The following is a 19,157-nucleotide window of genomic DNA, read 5'->3' as shown; positions in this document are numbered from 1 at the left end:
GCTATTGCGCCCATCCAGCCGGGTCAAACAAAACATGGCTGACAAGCTGGGAAGTAAGGCTGCACAGGCCAGAAGACTTTAATAATACAAAAGGGCTGAAAGGGTTAACATCAGAATTCTCACCCTCAGTGTCTTTACGAGCAATGAGTACACATCCTCAAGAAAAGAATGAGAGAAGTGAAAAAAACAAAATGTTGAAAGGAAGAAAGAAAGAAAAGAAAAGAAAGACAGAGAGAGATAAAGAAAAGAGAGAAAAGAAAAGAAAGAACGAAAAGAAAAGAAAAGAAAAGAAAGAAAGAAGCAAAGAAAGGAAAGAAAGAAAAGAAAAGAAAGACACAGAGAGAGAGAAAGGAAAGAGAGAAAAGAAAAGAAAGAAAGAAGCAAAGAAAGAAAGAAAGACAGAGAGAGAAAGAAAAGAGAGAAAAGAAAACAAAGAAAGAAAAGAAAAGAAGCAAAGAAAGAAAAAAAAAAGAAAGACAAGACAGAAAGAAAAAAAAAAGAAAAAAAAAAAAAAGACAGACAGAAAGAAAAGAAAAGAAAAGAAAAGAAAAGAAAAGAAAGAAAAAAAAAAAAAAGACAGAAAGAAAAGAAAAGAAAAGTAGAGAAAGAAAGAAAAAAACACACCAAAAAACAACAAAAACATGGACACAACACACACAAACTGATTCACTGAAAAGAAACGCCTGACGTCCTCACCTCAATGTCTTTGCTGAGCAGTGCCTCTTCCTTGGTGATGTTCTTCACTTTGCCTGTGCCCAGGTTGGTGCTCACCGCCTGCCCCCGACACACACAGATAAGAGTCAAGAAAACTGAATCTTTCAGACATATGCACAACGGAAAGAAGAATATCAAAAAAGCACGCTGTGTGTCGTTTCGGGGGGAGAGTGGAGGGGGAGGGGGGGGGGGGGGGGGGGGGGGGGGGGGGGGGGCAGGGGCGTTTCCTGCCTCCCGTCTGGGCATCAACTTTTCATCTTTTTTTTTTTTTTTTTTTTTCCAGTAATTAATGTTGATCTTATTGTATGTCTTTTGACGTATATGTATTATAATGTCTAAGATGATTTCTTTGATTATCCCACACATAGAATCCACACACTCACATCAGAGCTACCTAAATCTCAGAAAACTCCAAACTCATGTATGGATTATTCAGACAAAGAACTTTGTGTATTCGGAAGAATACTACTTTGAATACATTTAGAAACAATGTATTAATCGAAAACTGACACGTTATATTAAAAAAAACACCAAAACAACAACAACAACAACAAAAAACCAAAAAACAACAACAACAGAATGAAAATAAAAGTTGGGGGGGTTTTTGGCCAGTGAAGAAGGTGTGTGAGAGTACCAAAAAACAAAAAAAAAGGAAAAAAAAAAAAGCCTAACACATTCTGACCTGCATGCAACTGAGGCCACAAAAAAAAAGAAAAAAAAGAAAAGAAAAAAGCACGCACTGAAATGATGAAACAAGAAGTCAAGATATTGATGGATGATTGACTGCAGTCGCTGCAGCGGCAAGCGTTTCCATCTTCAGCTGAAAGTGGATGGCGCGGCGAGGCCCTGACATCATCATCTTCGGAAGAACTCTCTTTCATCGTCACACGTTCCTCGCTGTTTTGTCCATCTCCTCCTTCTGGGACCCATCCTCTCCATCCCCACCCCACCCCCCAGCCCTCCCCAGACCCACAGCCACCCCGACCCCCATCCCCACCACCCTGACTCCTACACACCCCTCTACGCCCTCTCCTTATTGTCTTGTGTGCTGTTTGTGAGCTGTTTTTTTTTTTTAGTTGTGTTCATCATCCGGAAAATCTGTTCTCTTTCACTGTCACCAACGTCAACTTTGATTCAATACTGATTCACACAACAGCATTTGATTAAGACAGATTTTAACCATACATAGCGATAATATTCATACATAAAACAGCTTTCCTTCGAAAGCTTTATAAGCGCTGTATATATTGAAAAAAAAAAAAAAAAAAAAAAATTAAAAAGAAAAATCATGGCCGATACACCCACCTTGACAATTTCATCCAGCGTGTTCTGGGCGTCGTCCTTGGCGATCAGGTATCGCACCTTGGGGCGTGAGTCAGCAATGTTCTGGATCACTCTGTATATCGTCATCATCAGTGGCAGTCGTAGCAGTGGCAGCAGTGGATTTGGCAGCAGCACCATCAACATAGTTATTTTATCATCATCATTATCATTCTTTTTTTTGTTGTTGTTGTTGTTCTTCTTCTTATTATTATCATTATATCGTTATTATCATCATTATTATTATTATTATTATTATTATTATTATTATCACAATCATTATCATATAATAGAGAGAAAGAGGGGGTGGGGGTGAATCCAAGCCCTGATGTCATTGTCTTAAATTATCAACAGGAAAGAGCGTAAAGAGCGTCTTGGTTTTACTTTCAATCTTAAAAACTTACTTGTGCTATGGAGTGGGTGGGGCTTTTCAGGGTGTAGGAGAGTTGGAGTACACACACACACACACACACACACACACACACATTCACAGAGCTTTATTTACTCAAAACATACCCTGCCAGATCTTTGATGTGGATAGTGGGGACGGAATTCTGTCCATTGCCGAAACACTGAAGTTCTGGTGCATTGTGCCATGCTGACTGTAATCAATCAATCAATCAATCAATCAATCATCAATCAATCAGTGACTAAACCAATCAACAATATCTAGCTTAATAAACTAAAACAAAAAAACACATCTATTTATTCATTATATATAAAAAAAAAAGAAATTAATAAGTAAACAAACAAGCAAAGAACAACTAATTAACTAATCCAATAAATAAAAGAATCCTTTTTTTTTCTTTCTTTTTTTAAAAATCTATTATTCTATCCAATTTATAGTCACAAATATGAGAAAACCACATGAGAAGAAAACAAGGTTTGAAAAAAAAAAAAATAAATAAAATATATATATATACACACTGACTTAAAGAGCCTAGCATGCAAACATAATCACATAAACGTATTGTCATGTATCTGTTGTTGCACAGTTTATGAAAACTTGAGAAGAGGGAAGCAACCAAATACAATGACAAGATTCTTGAGAAATAGTTGATTCCCTTCAACTGAAAAAAACCAACAAAAAACTATTTCCTGATTGATAATAAATCAGTGAAATATGGGAATAGATAAAGGAAGAAAAACAAAACAAAACAAAAACAAAACAAAAACAATGAATAAATAAATAAAACACATTCAGTCTTTTGACGGGCGCAACATCTAAGTCGTTAAAGCGGTTTGACTTTCAATTTGTGGGTTCCGGGTTTGAATCTCGGTATCGTGGTGGGTAAAGGGTGGAGATTTTTCCGATCTCCCAGGTCAACCAACATATGTGCAGACCTGCTTGTGTCTGAACCCCCTTCATGTGCATACGTAAGCAGATCAAATACGCACGTTAAAGATCCCGTAATCCATGCTGGTGTTCCGGTGGGTTATGGAAACAATAACATACCCAGCATGCACACCCCTGAAAACAGAGTATGGCTGCCTACATGGTGGGGGTAAAGATGGTCATACACGTACAAGCCCACTCGTGTACATGCCAGTGAACATGGGAGCTGCAGGTCATGAACGAAGAAGAAGAAAACATGAAGTCTTTTGACAGCCAGGGCTCCCCTTCAGTACACCAGATGGACCTCCGATCCAGACAGACATCCAGGACTCCCAACCCACATCGAACAACGCAACCTTCACTGAACCAATACCCAAAGCCTGAACAACTTGACTTCATGGAAAAAAAATCCACAATAATACCTATTGATAAAAAAATTAAACAAAATAATAATGATACCCCCCCCAAAAAAAAAAACAACAACAAAAAAACACTTGAGCTCATGGGCTTTTTGTCAGCAGGTCATTAAACTCCACTTAACATCTCCAAAACATTTAGCAACTTATGAAAAAAAAAAACAAAAAACAACAACAAATGAATATATAATTATGATCTCACTTTGAACAGATAGTGGAAGATGCTCTCCTCAGCTCCGTAACTGAGGCCAGCACACACCACGTATGTCACCAGCTTGGCTTTGTTCTGGAAAAAAAAGAGAGATAAAATAAATGAAATAATGACTTCCCTCCAAAAATTAACCCAACATCATATGCTATTGATTCCTATTATCTTATTATCAACAATAATAACAAACGAGCAGGGTAAAAAAAAAATTTTTTAAAACGTTACAGAAGTGACACCAACACATTCACTCACATACAACACACACACACACACACACAAGCACACACATTCATGCACACACACACACACACAACCACACACACACACACACACACACACACACACAAGAACTGAACAACCAATGATGCTGGTAACATACCATATTGGATCCTAGATTTTCTAAGATGAAGAACGCAGGTTGTTAAAGTTGGAGACCTCACCTCCTCCACCTGTATTTTCAACACAGGCGCCCCACAGGGATGTGTTCTTCCCCCATTGTTGTACCCACTATTTATGCATGACTGTGCAACTTGTAACGAATGTAACACCATGGTCAAGTTTGCCGACGATGCTTCTTCTCTAGAAGGGCTGATTACAAACAGTGATGAGTCAAAATATTGGGAAGAAGTACTAGAACTTGTCAGCTGGTGTGATCAAAACATCTTAGAACTCAACGTATCAAAAACAAAAGAATTAATGTTTTAATTCAGGAAGATAGAGCTGATCTGACCCCTCACAACTTGTCATTAAAGACAAGCAAGTACAGATCATCAGTACATTTAGTATTTCTCAGACTGATCATTTTCAATGATTTGAAATGGGAGAAAAACACAGAAAAAATAGTTAAGAAAGCACAACTGCGCCTGTACTTTCTTCAACACCTCAAAAAGTTCTGAATTTAAAAAGAAATCATGGCTGATTTCTACAGAGCTGTCACTGAAAGTATGTTTACCTTCGTTATTACTGTTTGGTACAGAAACATTTCCAAGGCAGAAGTCGCAGCCCTTAACAGAATTGTAAAAACAGCCACCAAGATTACTGGGGCTGATCTACCTTCTCTTGATGACATTTATTATAAGCGGCTACTCAAAAAAGCAAAATCAATCAGCCAGGACGAATCACATCCAGCTTTTGGGATTTTCGAGATGCTTCCCGCGGGTTGTCGGTACAGAAGTATAAGGACGAAAACCAATTGTTTCGCCAACAGCTTTTTCCCCAAAGCAGTCAATGTCTCTCGAACAAATCCAGTATGATCAAAGAGAATTGTGCAATCAACAACCATTTACCTGAAGAGCTAGTCATCAGCCCCATCCACATGTAATATGCAGCTTATGTTCAAACATGTGTGTGTGTGTGTGTGTGTGTGTGTGTGTACGCATGAGTGTGTACAAGTGCTTATATTGATATGCACATGTGCGTATCCTAAATTCTACTGTATCTGTGTTTGTGTATGATTTTCGTTTTATGTTTGTACCTTTTTATGTACTATCACCCCCCAACACACACACACACACCACACACACCCCACACTCCCCTCTAATATTCCTTGTGAACCCGGTACACTTGGTAATGAAGACATATTCTATCTTATTCTGTTCTATTCTATTCTATTCCATATTGACATAAATGACTTATCATGCATGGATCTTCAGCACACAAACACAGACACACAAAGAGATAGACAAACACACAGCTGGACAGACAGATTTGAAGAAGACACCTGCAGACAGACAGACAGACAGACAGAGGCAGGCAGAAGCCATAGGTGAAAAGAAAAACAGGCACACAGACACAGAAAAACAGACAAGAATACACAAAAGGTTCCCTGTGGACTGCCGATGCTGGAACTACGACGGACAAACCCGGGTGTGGCCGTGTATGAGGGAATCTAAATGAGCGGCCTGGGACTAATGCCACTGAAACGGTGCAGATGATGGGGCAGCAAAAAAAAAAAAAGAAGAAAAAAAAAAAGAATACACAAAAAGACAGAAGACAGAAAAGAAACAATGACAGCAAAATAAAAGACAAATGAGTAAATGAATAAGTTTCAGTTTCAGTTTCTCAAGGAGGTGTGACTGCGTTCGGACAAATCCACATACCCTACACCACATCTGCTGGACAGATGCCTGACAGTAGCATAACCCAACGTACTTGTCAGGCCTTGAGTGCATGCTTATATTTTTGTATACCTATCAGACTGGATTTCTTTTTTTTTTTTTTTTTTTTTTTACATAATTTTGCCAGAGGACAACACTCTCGTTGCCATGGGTTCTTTTTATGGTGTGCCAAGTGCGTTCTGCACACGGGACCTCGGTTTATTGTCACATCCGAAAGACTAGATGCTAAGCTTGATTTTCCAGTCAAACTTGGGTAGATAGGGCGAGAGAGGGATTTGAACCCACACCCTCACGGAGTCTCTGTATTGGCAGATGAGCGTCTTAACCATTCTGCCACCTTCCTCTTTAAATGAATGAATAAAAAATAATAATAATAATAATAATATGGTATAAACAGCAAAATAATAAATAAATAAATAAATAAATAAATAAACAGCATGGAATACACACAGTTTTTCCCAGCTTGATGACAGTCTTCTCAGCACTGATGTGCTCCTTGAAGTTAGGGTGTGGTTTTCTGCGTCGGTAATCATCCTCCGTGAAAGGGATATCCGGGTCATCCTTTCAAAAACAACAACAACAACAACAACACACACACACACACACACACACACACACACACACACACACACACACCACATAAACCAAAAGTCAGAAAATAAGCAAACAGCATTCAAAAATGCACGGCATGCGAAACACACACACACACACACAAAAATCTAAAATGTGATAACTGATGTAGAAGTATAGATATAAATGAAACATGTATGGCTAAACTGTTAAGCTCATGAAAATACAAAAGTTGACATACATGAAGGCACTGTGTAAAAGACTCGATATACACAAGCACAAATGTGCGCACACACACACACACACACACACACACACACACACATCCCCCTCTCCTCCTCCTCCACAAACACACATATACACAAATACTAACCGGGTCCAGGGATTTGCTTTTTGCCCATGTCATCACCGTGGAGATGAGAATGAACATCTTGGGTTTGTCAATCTTTTCCAGGTCAGAATGGATCTCTGTTCAGACAAAAAAGCAAACGAAAAAAAACCAAACATTAAAAAAACAATATTTTGCATAAAACAAGCCATCAGAAGTATTCACAGAAGGTGACAATGAAATCATTATCAATGTGTGGAGGTCAGGTGGGAGAGGTGTGTGAGTTGAGTGATGTCAAGCTGTTTTTCAAACGGTGTTTTCAGCGAATTTGTTGTTATCTTAACATTAACAAAAAAAAACAACATAATACCGCTGTCTCTTATTCATACTACTCACATTGATAAGTAGAGCTGCAAAGTAAGTGCTAATACATGCATCATTGTCATTATCATTTGTATCATTATTAATATTTTTCTATTGTTACTATCATCATTATTATTACATTGTGTTTATTATTATTATTATTATTATTATCATCATCATCATTATTATAATTATCATCATTATTATTATCACTGCTATGATCATTATTATCATGAAAGTAGAATAATCAGATAAAGCTGCTGGTGCTCCATGAACTGCATGCTACTGAGGCCCACCCCCATGCCCCCACCCTGTGTTTATGTATGTGTGTGTGCCTGAAATCTGATTGAATGACACAGGAAACGAATGATGAGCGCCTAATGGCAGCCATCAGTTGGCTCTACCCAGGTAGGCAGCCTGTTGTGCAAAATGACCCCGTTTTTGTTAAGCGCTTAGAGCTTGGTCTCCGACCGAGGTAAGGCACTATATAGGTATCCATATCAATCAATCAGTGAAATAAAAATAAAAAGCTTTCTATTAGCAGCCGTCAAACTCACTGACCTGACACTGCCCACACTGCCTCATCGATCTGGTCAGGGTCTTCGGTGATGTCATAGACAATGATGTCACACTCGACCAGCTGCTCATAAAGCTGATCCTTGTTTTCAAACTGGAACAGTGACAGGTCAGCGAGTGAGCAAACGCCAGGCAGGTGACAGCACGGAAAATGAGTGTGGTGATGATGAAAAGATACCATAATGTTTTGCTAAATGATATAAAGTGGAGCCTTGATTGTTCTTATGCAGGTTGGTATTGTTTGTCAAGAGAGAAACACGACAAAATTCTGATTTTATTTCTTCATGCATTTCTTTATATCATCTTATTGGTCATGTGTGCATTTCCTTGTTCTTTCTTTCGAAGGAAGCATAACAAACCAACAAAAACAACAACAACAACAACAAACAAATGAAAAAGAAACTGTCACAAGAATCTAAACTTTTGCAAACTTTACTTTGGCATTAGATGCTTCATATAATAATAATAATAATAATAATAATAATGGTATTTATATAGCGCTGAATCTTGTGCAGAGACAAATCAAAGCGCTTTCGCACCAGTCACTCACACGCATGCATAACTCTAAAATTGTAGAAACTAAAGACAAGGAAGGGCAGGCAAGGGAGGCTATTTTGGGAAGAGGTGGGTTTTAAGGCCAGACTTGAAAGAGCTGAGTGTGGAGATTTGACGAAGCGAAAGAGGAAGTTCATTCCAATCACAGGGTCCAGAGACAGAGAATGAACAGCGGCCAACAGTCAAGTGTTTGAATCTGGGTATGCGTAAACAGAGTGGATCCGAAGCCGATCGTAGTGAGCGAGATGGAGTATAGAGGTGAAGGCAGCCGCAGAGATAGGAAGGGGCAGTTTTGTGAATGCATCTATAACACAGAGTGCTGATCTTGTACTTTATTCGGTGTGAGACAGGGAGCCAGTGGAGATGTTGCAAAAGAGGAGTGATGTGCTCAGATCTTTTCTTTCTGAGGACAAGTCGGGCAGCAGAGTTTTGTATGTGCTGAAGGGGCTGAATGGATGAAGCAGGCAAACCAGACAATAGAGAGTTACAGTAGTCAAGGCGAGAGAGAATGAGAGAAACGACAAGTCTAGATGTTGCATCAGTGGACAGATATTTCTGGACAGCACTGATGCACCCCAGTTGACAGTAACAGGACTGACATGTCTGACTGATAATTTTTTGCATTTTTCAATGATGATATATCTTTGCATCACACACACACACACACACACACACACACACACACACATACACACAGACTCTCTCTATTCCTCTCTCAGACATGCAACAAACATACACACTCACTTACACACTTAGTGACTTTCCCTTACACACACACACACACACACACATACATATATACACAACATATATACACACAGACTCTCTCTATTCCTCTCTCAGACATGCAACAAACATACACACTCACTTACACTTACTCTCTCTCCCTTACACACACACACACACACACACACACACACACACACACACACACACACACCACCTTCCTGGGCTCACACAAAATCGGATCGATCAGCTCATCAACAAATCTTTACCAGTATGAGCTCTTTGACAAAGTCTGGTTTGGGTTTCTCCCGATCCTTGAGCGTGCCAACCACTTCATAGCATCCCTCCTTGGGCGTCTCCAGGACAGAGGAGGTGACCGAGGCGCTGTCCTCCTCTTCCTCTGCATCCTCTAGGGAAGCTCCAACCACACATTTGGATATATACTGCACAGGACATATAGAGCCACCCATGATCTGATCATCAAGAAAGTTCAACAACATAACTGATACTTTGTTGTAGTAGGAGCTTTTATATGATTTTGTCTAAACCATTCAAATGATAATATTGTTCATTCCTTTGTGTCTGCTGTAGAGTGAGAGAGACTCTTTCAAGTTTTTGAATGGTTAGTTAGCATGTATTTTTTGTATTATTTGTATGTTCATATTCTTTCAAAAATACTCTATTTTTAAAAATCCTATCAAATGAGCACACAAACATAAATAGTACTGATTGATTATTAGTATATTATTAAATGAATCTGGCCAAGTAAAAATAAGCCAAAAATATTTTAAAATATTGGGTGAAATGTGTGTGTGTGTGTGTGTGTGTGTGTGTGTGTGTGTGTGTGTGTGTGTGTAGATTCAGAAAACATTCCAGACAGGCTTATAAAATCACAACACTAGAGTATGGACAATGAGTGAAAGCAAAAGATACTGAAATAATGATATCTTTGTGAATGTGGGCATCTTTGTGCATACAGCCAATGTATGTGTGTGTATGTGTGTGTGTGTGTGTGTGTGTGTGTGTGTGTGTGTGGTGTGTGTGTGTGTGTGTGTGTGTGTGTGTGTGTGTGTGTGTGTTCGTATTGTGCGTGTATATGTGTATGGCACACAATTTAAACAATCTCTGTTGATATTCGAAAGGGACTGGAACCGTCAGAACAAACGGACGATAACATTTTGGTTCTGAATTTTAGCAAGATTAACACTATGTCAATGCCTAGAACACGTGCATGTTGTGTTTAAACAATGATACCACTCTTCACTAGCAAATACAAAATATAACACAGGAATGTATCATCGTTTGATGCATGACAACAAACTGACTCACTGTTGATGTTCAGTTTACTCGAAAGACAATTCGCTTGCTGTACGCAAGAGGATCCGATATAATCGTAACACCGCAATTCAAAACAAATTGTAGTTACCTTAGATATATTCTTGCTCTGGAACTGGTCCACCTGGTTGATAAATACCCGTTTGCTTTTGGGTTTATCGGCCTCTTCTTGCGTGCTCGTCATTTTGCTGGTCGTGTCGCCAAGGCCTGTTGCTATGCCAGGAGCACTTCCGTTGTGGTGCGAGTAGTTTCCCTTTGCGCATAGGCGCTCGATTTAGACAGTTTTTGACAGTGGAAATCGCAGTTCGGTATTTCTGTCGTGTTAATGTGGGTCGCCAAGTTTATTTTATTTCATCTTCATTTTATGCCCTTTGGCCTGTCATTTACCCAGACATGTTTACTTCTATGGATCTAAAACTAAAAAGGTACAAAATTTCTGTTCCTATTAAATAAAATCAAACTTATTAATTAATCCGGTCAGTTTCTTGATAAATCACAGCAACCCGACCCCCGAACAGTATTCTGAGGGCTGCAAGCGTACATTTCATGCACATTGTATTGAAAGACTGTCAAGCACTCTCAAGGCGTGTCGATACAGACATCAGCGGCCAAGCGGTGATGCGTTCGACTATAATTATGTAGGACTTGAAGCCGCGACGCCGGGATCGAGTGTCCTCGGGTTTGACCGAGAGTCCTCAGTGCACGAACGGGTATTTTCACTGACTCTCCCTCCAACGTACCTTCAATGGTGGTCTGGATGCTAGTCGTTCGGATAAGTCAGGGTCCTCATACAGTGTGTAGCACTACACTTAACGCACTGAGAACCAGGGACTCGAATTGTCACTGGAAAAATTATAGTACTGTGTGGAAAAAATCAACTGTTGATCAGTGGTAAATCACATGAGAAAAGAAAAAAAAAGAAGAAAATATTTGTGTCACCGCGGGATTGTTACGACAAGCTCTCCCGGGGAAGAGCAGCCGAATTCAGTCCACACACAGAGCCTATCTGATGTGACTGACGTACAACACAATTAACACAACACAACACGTACTGCACTGCACTACACTACACTACACGTAATACACTTAGGCTACACTACACTACACTACACTACACTACACAACGACTTACACTACACTACACTACACTACACTACTAGTAACACCGTCGGACTACTCAGGCTACACTACACTACACTACACTACACTACACTACACTACACTACACTACACTACACTACACTGCACTACACGACTCCGTCGACACAACACAGTAACTGACACGGGCTAGCAAACTGTCACTGAATAGTCACATGTCCACTTGATAAACCTTGTGGAGATCTGTGCAACAACTATAATATTATAAGACTGAAGTACAGACTCCACTGAGTGTCAGCGGACGGGAATCATGTCGCGATACGTGAGACCGAGAAGAAAGAAAGAAAGAAATATAGAAAATGTATATAGAAAGTTAGTAAGAGAAGAAAAGGAAACTGAATCATTCATGCTGACTTGCAAGCACTTGAAACCGCAGAAATTCGATGTGTATGTCAGTGTTCTATTGTAGTATGCCGGTGTGTCGGCGGTGTAGCGTCAGTTTACTTGTGTGTGTTTGTTCGCTCACGCACACACACACACACACACACACACACACACACACACACACACACACACACACACACACACACACACTGCCGGGATACTGTCACACAGATACACATACAGACACACTGACAGAGACACACACAGACACAGACACAAACACACAGACACACAGACACAGACACACACACACACACACACACACACACACATCACACACACATGCGCGCACACGCACACACACACACACACACACACTGCCGGGATACTGTCACACTGATACACATACAGACACACTGACAGAGACACACACAGACACAGACACAGACACACAAACACACAGACACAGACACAGACACACACACACACACACACACACACACACACACACACAATATATATATATATATATATATATATATATATATATATATATATATATATATATATATATATCTGCCGTGCGTGCATGCATGCATTCTCTCTTTGTCTCTGTCTCAGTCTGTATCTTTGTCTAGTCTGTCTGTCTGCTTTTCTCTCTTTCTTTTTCTCAGTCTCTGTGCAGTCTATCTGCAGTCTGTCTCAGTCTATCTGCCTCCACCCGCACAGAAAGAAAAAGAAAAGAGAGAAAGGCAGACTATAGACAAAGATGCAGACTGAGACAGGAAGTTTCTCTCTGCCTCTTGAATTACTTGCTCGCCCGTGAAAATGAAGGGAGACAACGCACTCTTGCATTCGTTTACGCGAAACAATAGGGAGAGGGGTGGCCGGGGAGGGGGCTGACACAGACACACCCGGGAGGCAGAAAGACAGAAAGACAAACAGACAGACAGACAGACAGAGAGCGCGGGGGTCAGTTTCCGACTTTAGATGGAAATGAAATGTGGTTTTGATTGTATGCATCATTATGATCAGTGAGAAGGATGGTTGAAATAACGATCGACTGAAGAGGGTGTGGACGGATGACAAAGAGGAGTGCATTCTTGTTTAACTCTCTCCATACGAACGGCGAAAGAGACAACGTTAACAGCGTTTCACCCCAATGACCACCATCAAAATATTGCAAGCGGAAGGCTCTTATACTGAAGAGGTGAATGTTGACAAAGAATACCACAATTCTGACGACGGAAGCCGCAAAGGTTGGGTCATTGAGACACCCACTGGACATCCGAGGGGTCTGTGTAGAGGAGAATAGAGGACTGGCCGTACTGAGTGAGTTAAAGTCACAGTTGTGATTGTGGATAGACGCTGTTTCTTTTAACTAACACAGGCACGTTTTCACACGCAACAACAACCAACCAACACACACACACACACACACACACACACACACACACACACACACACACACACACACACACACACACACACACACACACACACCAAAAACAAACAAACAAAAAAACCCCCCCCAAAAAACCCACAACAAACAAACAAGCCAAAAACGCTGTATCTGTCCCAGTAAGCAAACCTCTAAGATTATTAATTTGTGAATGGTTTCAGTCATTTTCGTTTCACTGTCAACCAACCAAAAAAGCCAGTTGAGGCATGCAGCACCACTGTATGCTGCGTGTATAGGGATAGGCAGAGGGTATAAAAGGTGTGTGTGTGTGTGTGTGTGTGTGTGTGTGTGTGTGTGTGTGTGTGTGTGTGTGTGTGTGTGCTCTTTCCATGTTTACTTAACTAAAATGAATAAATGAATTGATATATGAATAACTGAATAAACTGAAAGAAGAATCTCTCTCTGTCCCTCTGTCTCTGTCTCTGTCTCTGTCTCTTTCTCGATCTCTCGATCTCTCTCTCTCTCTCTCTGTGCTCCTTCCAACTATATATATATACTTAACTAAAATGAATTAATATATGAATAAATAAACTGAAAGAAGAATCTCTCTCTCTCTCTCTCTCTCTCTCTCTCTCTCTCTCTCTGTGTGTTCAGTGTCTTCCTCCCCCCCCCCTCTCCTCTTCCTACTCCTTCACTAATTTTCTTCTCAGTGAAAAGTCATGTGTGCAAGAAGGACGGAACGGACTATCAAAATTAGCCAGCCGCGTTTATAGCTTTCGTTTTCACTATGTAAGCAACGAACTTAATGGGAAGCCTAACTTCTGCCTGGCACTGGGACAGCGTGGCTGATGAGCATATTTGTATTTGTGGTTGTCTTTGTATTTCTTTTTATCACAACAGATTTCTCTGTGTGAAATTCGGGTTGCTCTCCCCAGGGAGAGCGCGTCGCTACACTACAGCGCCCCCCCCCCCCCCCCCCCCCAGGGAGAGTGCCCCCCTCCCCAGGGAGAGTGCGTCGCTACACTACAGCGCCAACCCCCCCCCCCCCCCCCCCTTTTTTTTTTCTTTTTGTATTTTTTCCTGCGTGCAGTTTTTTTATTTTTTTATTTTTTTTATCGAAGTGGATTTTTCTACAGAATTTTGCCAGGAACGACCCTTTTGTTGCCGTGGGTTCTTTTACTTGCGCTAAGTGCATGCTGCACACGGGACATCGGTTTATCGTCTCATCCGAATGAGTGTATATAACTGGTGCAGCGGACACCCAGGGTGGGTGCGGCCGGCGACGTGATGAGGGGTACGTGTGGGTATGGGAATGGGGTCAGCTGAAACGGTGCCGGATCTGTATATATTGGATAAACATATATGTATTATATCTCCGTCAGTGGTATCGTTATGTGTGCAAGTTGATTTATCAGAAACTCGTTGTCCACTAGAGTTTTGGAAGTTGAGTGCCCCTGCGGAAACCTCAATCAATGGCGCTTTTTCTTTTTTCGTTTTTTCTTCTCCGGCCCCCCAACCCCCTCCCCCTAAATAACTGAAATGCGATCTTTGCCTTTGTTGTGGAGCTGTTTGATTTCTGAGTAAATTTTGAAAATGGACACAATTTGCACCTCCCTGACACCCCCCCTACTTTTTATTAAAAATTATTTCATTTTATTTTTTATAAATACCTCACTGCATGTGATTCAGTCATTTTCTTTACTCTTCTTTTCATCCAACCAGATTGCAGGATTGCTGTCTCACGCTCGCTTTCTTCCGTCCAGCACTACACTGACTGACCAATCAGTTCTGCTCCGGCGCTTCAGCCCGTGTGTCAGCCTCCTGCAGGTGTTGTGTTGTGACGCCGCGCGCTGAGGCCGACGTCACAACATGTGAAGAAACTCAACTCAAAACTACAGCGCGCGTGCAGAGGCTGACCTGACACCACAGCTTCAGAATCAGCTCACCAATTCACGAACCCTGCAACAAAATGAGTCTTCTGCATAAAGAGAAGAAAACGAGAAAAACGTGTTCATTCATTTTGAAGAACAACAAATGACCGGGCATAGATGGTATCAGAAATGAGATAATTAAAGCTGTTTTACCGGACTTACTTCCTACAATTAAAACAGTACTTAATTACATTCTAAAAACTGGATGTTATCCGGATTTGTGGAAAAATGGGATATCTATCCCAATTCATAAAGAGGGAGATAAATCAAACCCAAGTAACTACAGAGGAATAACTATCAATTGTTCTTTAAGCAATCTACTTTGTCTAATCCTCAACAGCAGATTAAATGATTATTTAGAATCAAACAATTTACTTGCAAAAGAACAAGCTGGATTTAGAAAAGGTTTTAGAACTACAGACCATATTTTTGTTTTGAAAAAAATTGTTGATTACACCATGAAAAATAGAACAGACAGATTATATGCATGTTTCGTGGATTTCAAAAAAGCGTTTGATAGCATTTCACATGCAGGTATGTTCACAAAACTTAAAAACATCGGTATACGAGGTAAGTGCTTCAATTTAATAAAAAGTTTGTATACAGACACAAAAGTCTGCACCCGTAATGAAAATGGATTCTCCCCTTCAATCTATGTTCGAAGAGGAGTACTACAGGGAAATACACTGAGCCCCACATTATTCAATATCTTTATAAATGATATTGTTGATTGGCTCCCAGATACCGATTCGCCAACAGTTAGTCATTCTCAAAACAAAAGTATCTCTTGTCTTTTATATGCTGATGACTTAGTATTACTTTCAAAATCTAAACATGGCCTACAGCTGAAACTAAACCAGTTACATTTCTACTGTAAACAATGGGGTATTGAAATCAATAGAGGCAAAACAAAAGTTGTCATATTTTCGAGATCAGAACCACGAGCTCCAATGTTTTTTAAATGTGGAACAGAAGTTATAGAAACAACTGAACAATATAAATACCTGGGAATAATATTCCATAAATCAGGCAGTTTTGAAAAGGCTATGGAACATCTGGCAAAGCAAGGTAATAAAGCTTCTCATATTCTTAAAAGATCTTTCAAGAATGAAAACATAAGCATACATATAATATCAAAATTATTTGATAGCCTCGTTTCACCAATACTAACGTATGGAGCAGAAATATGGTTCCCCACTTGGGAAAAAGCAGATGCTACTTTTACCTTTGACAAACTATATAACCATTGTCTCATGAACAAATTTCCTCATGAGCATGTTCATCTAAACTTTTTTAAACAAATACTGGGTGTCCACAAAAAAGCCACAAATTTAGCAATACTTGGTGAAATAGGTAAATACCCCTTAAGTTTAAAAGTGATTTGTCAAGTAATAAAATTTTGGTTTCACATAACACAGGCACGAGAAAATTCGTATATCAAAATTGTGTATGATGATATGCTTACAGAGGAAACAAAACAGCGAACATGGATTAATTTCGTTGAAATTATATTACAGAATCTTGGTTTAGGACACGTTTGGAATAATCAGTCAACATTTAATATTCATAGACTTAGCCACGTTATAATGAATAAACTAGAATATGGATATGTTTTATTCTGGAAGAGAAACAAATCTGAAAATAAATCTAAACTACTATTCTATAATACAGTTACTCGTGAATACAGAACCGAGCCTTATTTGCTTGAAGGATATCTTAATTATAATCAAAAACAATCACTGTGCAAATTAAGAATATCCTGTCATGATTTAGCAATAGAAAAAGGCCGATATTTCAACATTCCAAAAGAAAGGAGACTATGTTTACAATGTCAAACAATAGAGGATGAATTTCATTTCTTAGATAACTGCGAATTATACAAAGAAATTAGAGTAGAATTCATACAAAAAATTCAAAATTACATTCCAAATATTATTAAACCCAGTCAGCTAATACTGGAAGACAAACTTGTGGGACTATTTGGGAAATTTGTCAGTAACTGCTGTCAAAAACGCCATAGCGTGCAAGAGTGATTCAATGTCTTATTCAGCATTTATCTATTTTTGTTTTGCTTTTTCTTTTTTTGTGCGTGGTTTCATGTAACTTTGCATGCGTGTCTTATAAACCTTGTTCAGGTTTAATTGACATTAAAATTGATTCTGATTCTGATTCTGATTCATGTGGCAGAGACAGCATGTAACATAGTTGAAACTGCCACCAACACAAGTGCTAACTTTGGACATTCAGTGTCATTTTTTGTCCAACTGAGGGCACGTGCTGGACTGAACTGACGTCACATTGCCAAATAAGGAATGACGACAGAGCCCGAGACACACAAGACGTGACTGTCAGGCGCTGTAAAAAGACTGTACATAATTGTGGTGTGCTTTTATCATTTTACCATATCATTCTTCAAAAGATGTTCTTGAATGTTGTTTAACAACCTCCACATCTGTACAACATGATTATGTGACATCATACACAGATTAAACAAACTGTTTATGGCCATTGTATAATACGGCGTGGATCGACTTTTATTCCCATTCTGGAACTTCCAGAATGTTGAGTGACTATGAATGATGAGTGTATAACATGTGTTAGCCAACAGACATTTTCATGTGGGTAATCCGTGATCGGAACTGAGCGGCGTCAGTGGGGTGGAGAGGAGTGGAGTATGGCGTTAAGGGGGGAACAGCGAGGGGAAGGGGTGTGACTGACATGGCCATCAGACACTTGCTCATTGATTGTATTCTCTCTATTGTAGCAAAGACGGGGGGACGGACGAAGACATCAAGAGCCGTATCAACAAAGCAAGACACGCCTTCAACACCCTTCGACCAATCTGGAGATCGACAGCCCTCTCAATCCGCAACAAGATCCGGATTTTTAACACCAACGTGAAGTCGGTTCTACTCTATGGCTCAGAGACGTGGAGAGTGACAAAGGCCAGCACCCACAAGCTTCAGACATTCACCAACAGATGTCTAAGAAACATCCTGAACATCAGATGGCCAGAGGTTGTCTCCAATGAAGAACTTTGGAACATGACAAAACAGGCCCCACTGGAGACAGAAATCAAGAAACGGAAATGGGGATGGATAGGCCATACACTACGCAAGCCTGCAACAAACATCACAAGACAGGCTCTTGATTGGAACCCACAGGGGAAAAGGAAAGTTGGCCGTCCGAAGCAGACCTGGCGGAGAAGCATTGAGGCAGAGACAAGGGCGGCCGGAATGACGTGGGCCGAACTGAAGAGGACCAGCCAGAGCCGGGTGCGTTGGAGGAGTGTTGTTGCGGCCCTTTGTTCCCCACGGAATCAAGAGGAATAAGTAAGTCTCTATTGTATTCTCTGCCTGCCCTGCTTTTTGCTCTTTGATTACCAGTTTTCTTTCGATCATCGGAGGAACCGAGTTTTGAATCACATAACTTCTATTCTTTATTTGTAGGTCAATTAAGTACATTGTAACTGTGCTTTAAATGCTTGTGATTTTTCACGTTGTTACGTATATTGTGACCCACACTGATATTGTGATTTCCGCACTTGTTTGAATTACTCGCGTACTTGGGTTTGAATCATTGATATCCCAAACCCTTTTTTTTCTGACCTTGTCTCCATAGAGTAGTTTTGAGACTGTGTGGTGTATCTTAGGGTGTATATGTTTTGTGTCAACTTTGTTGTTCTATTAGGACTTGTATGATACTGTTTCATTTATTGCTCTACCTAAATATTACAGCTTTTCGAGGTTTATTTTCCCAAGATGCTTATGTCTACACG

At 40.1% G+C, this 19,157-nt stretch overlaps 1 protein-coding gene across 1 annotated transcript in view; it reads right to left on the bottom strand.

Annotated features, from left to right (window-relative positions):
* The window catches only part of LOC143296202 (adenylate kinase 7-like), a 29,366-nt gene extending 18,454 nt beyond the window's left edge, over window positions 1-10,912 (bottom strand). The window contains exons 1-9 of the mRNA XM_076608017.1: window positions 10,656-10,912; window positions 9,499-9,672; window positions 7,934-8,042; window positions 7,055-7,149; window positions 6,562-6,672; window positions 3,989-4,072; window positions 2,551-2,636; window positions 2,020-2,110; window positions 697-774 (exon numbers count right to left, since the gene is read on the bottom strand). Coding sequence (XP_076464132.1) covers window positions 697-774; window positions 2,020-2,110; window positions 2,551-2,636; window positions 3,989-4,072; window positions 6,562-6,672; window positions 7,055-7,149; window positions 7,934-8,042; window positions 9,499-9,672; window positions 10,656-10,748 — 921 coding nt within the window. The 5' untranslated portion in view covers window positions 10,749-10,912. The remainder of the gene's footprint in view (window positions 1-696; window positions 775-2,019; window positions 2,111-2,550; window positions 2,637-3,988; window positions 4,073-6,561; window positions 6,673-7,054; window positions 7,150-7,933; window positions 8,043-9,498; window positions 9,673-10,655) is intronic.
* Between the last annotated feature and the right edge of the window lie 8,245 nt (window positions 10,913-19,157).

Source organism: Babylonia areolata, chromosome 21, assembly GCF_041734735.1.
Source record: "Babylonia areolata isolate BAREFJ2019XMU chromosome 21, ASM4173473v1, whole genome shotgun sequence".
Classification (NCBI taxonomy): domain Eukaryota; kingdom Metazoa; phylum Mollusca; class Gastropoda; order Neogastropoda; family Buccinidae; genus Babylonia; species Babylonia areolata.
Note: the sequence above shows the minus strand (reverse complement) of the source record. Positions and strands in the feature narration are given on the sequence as shown.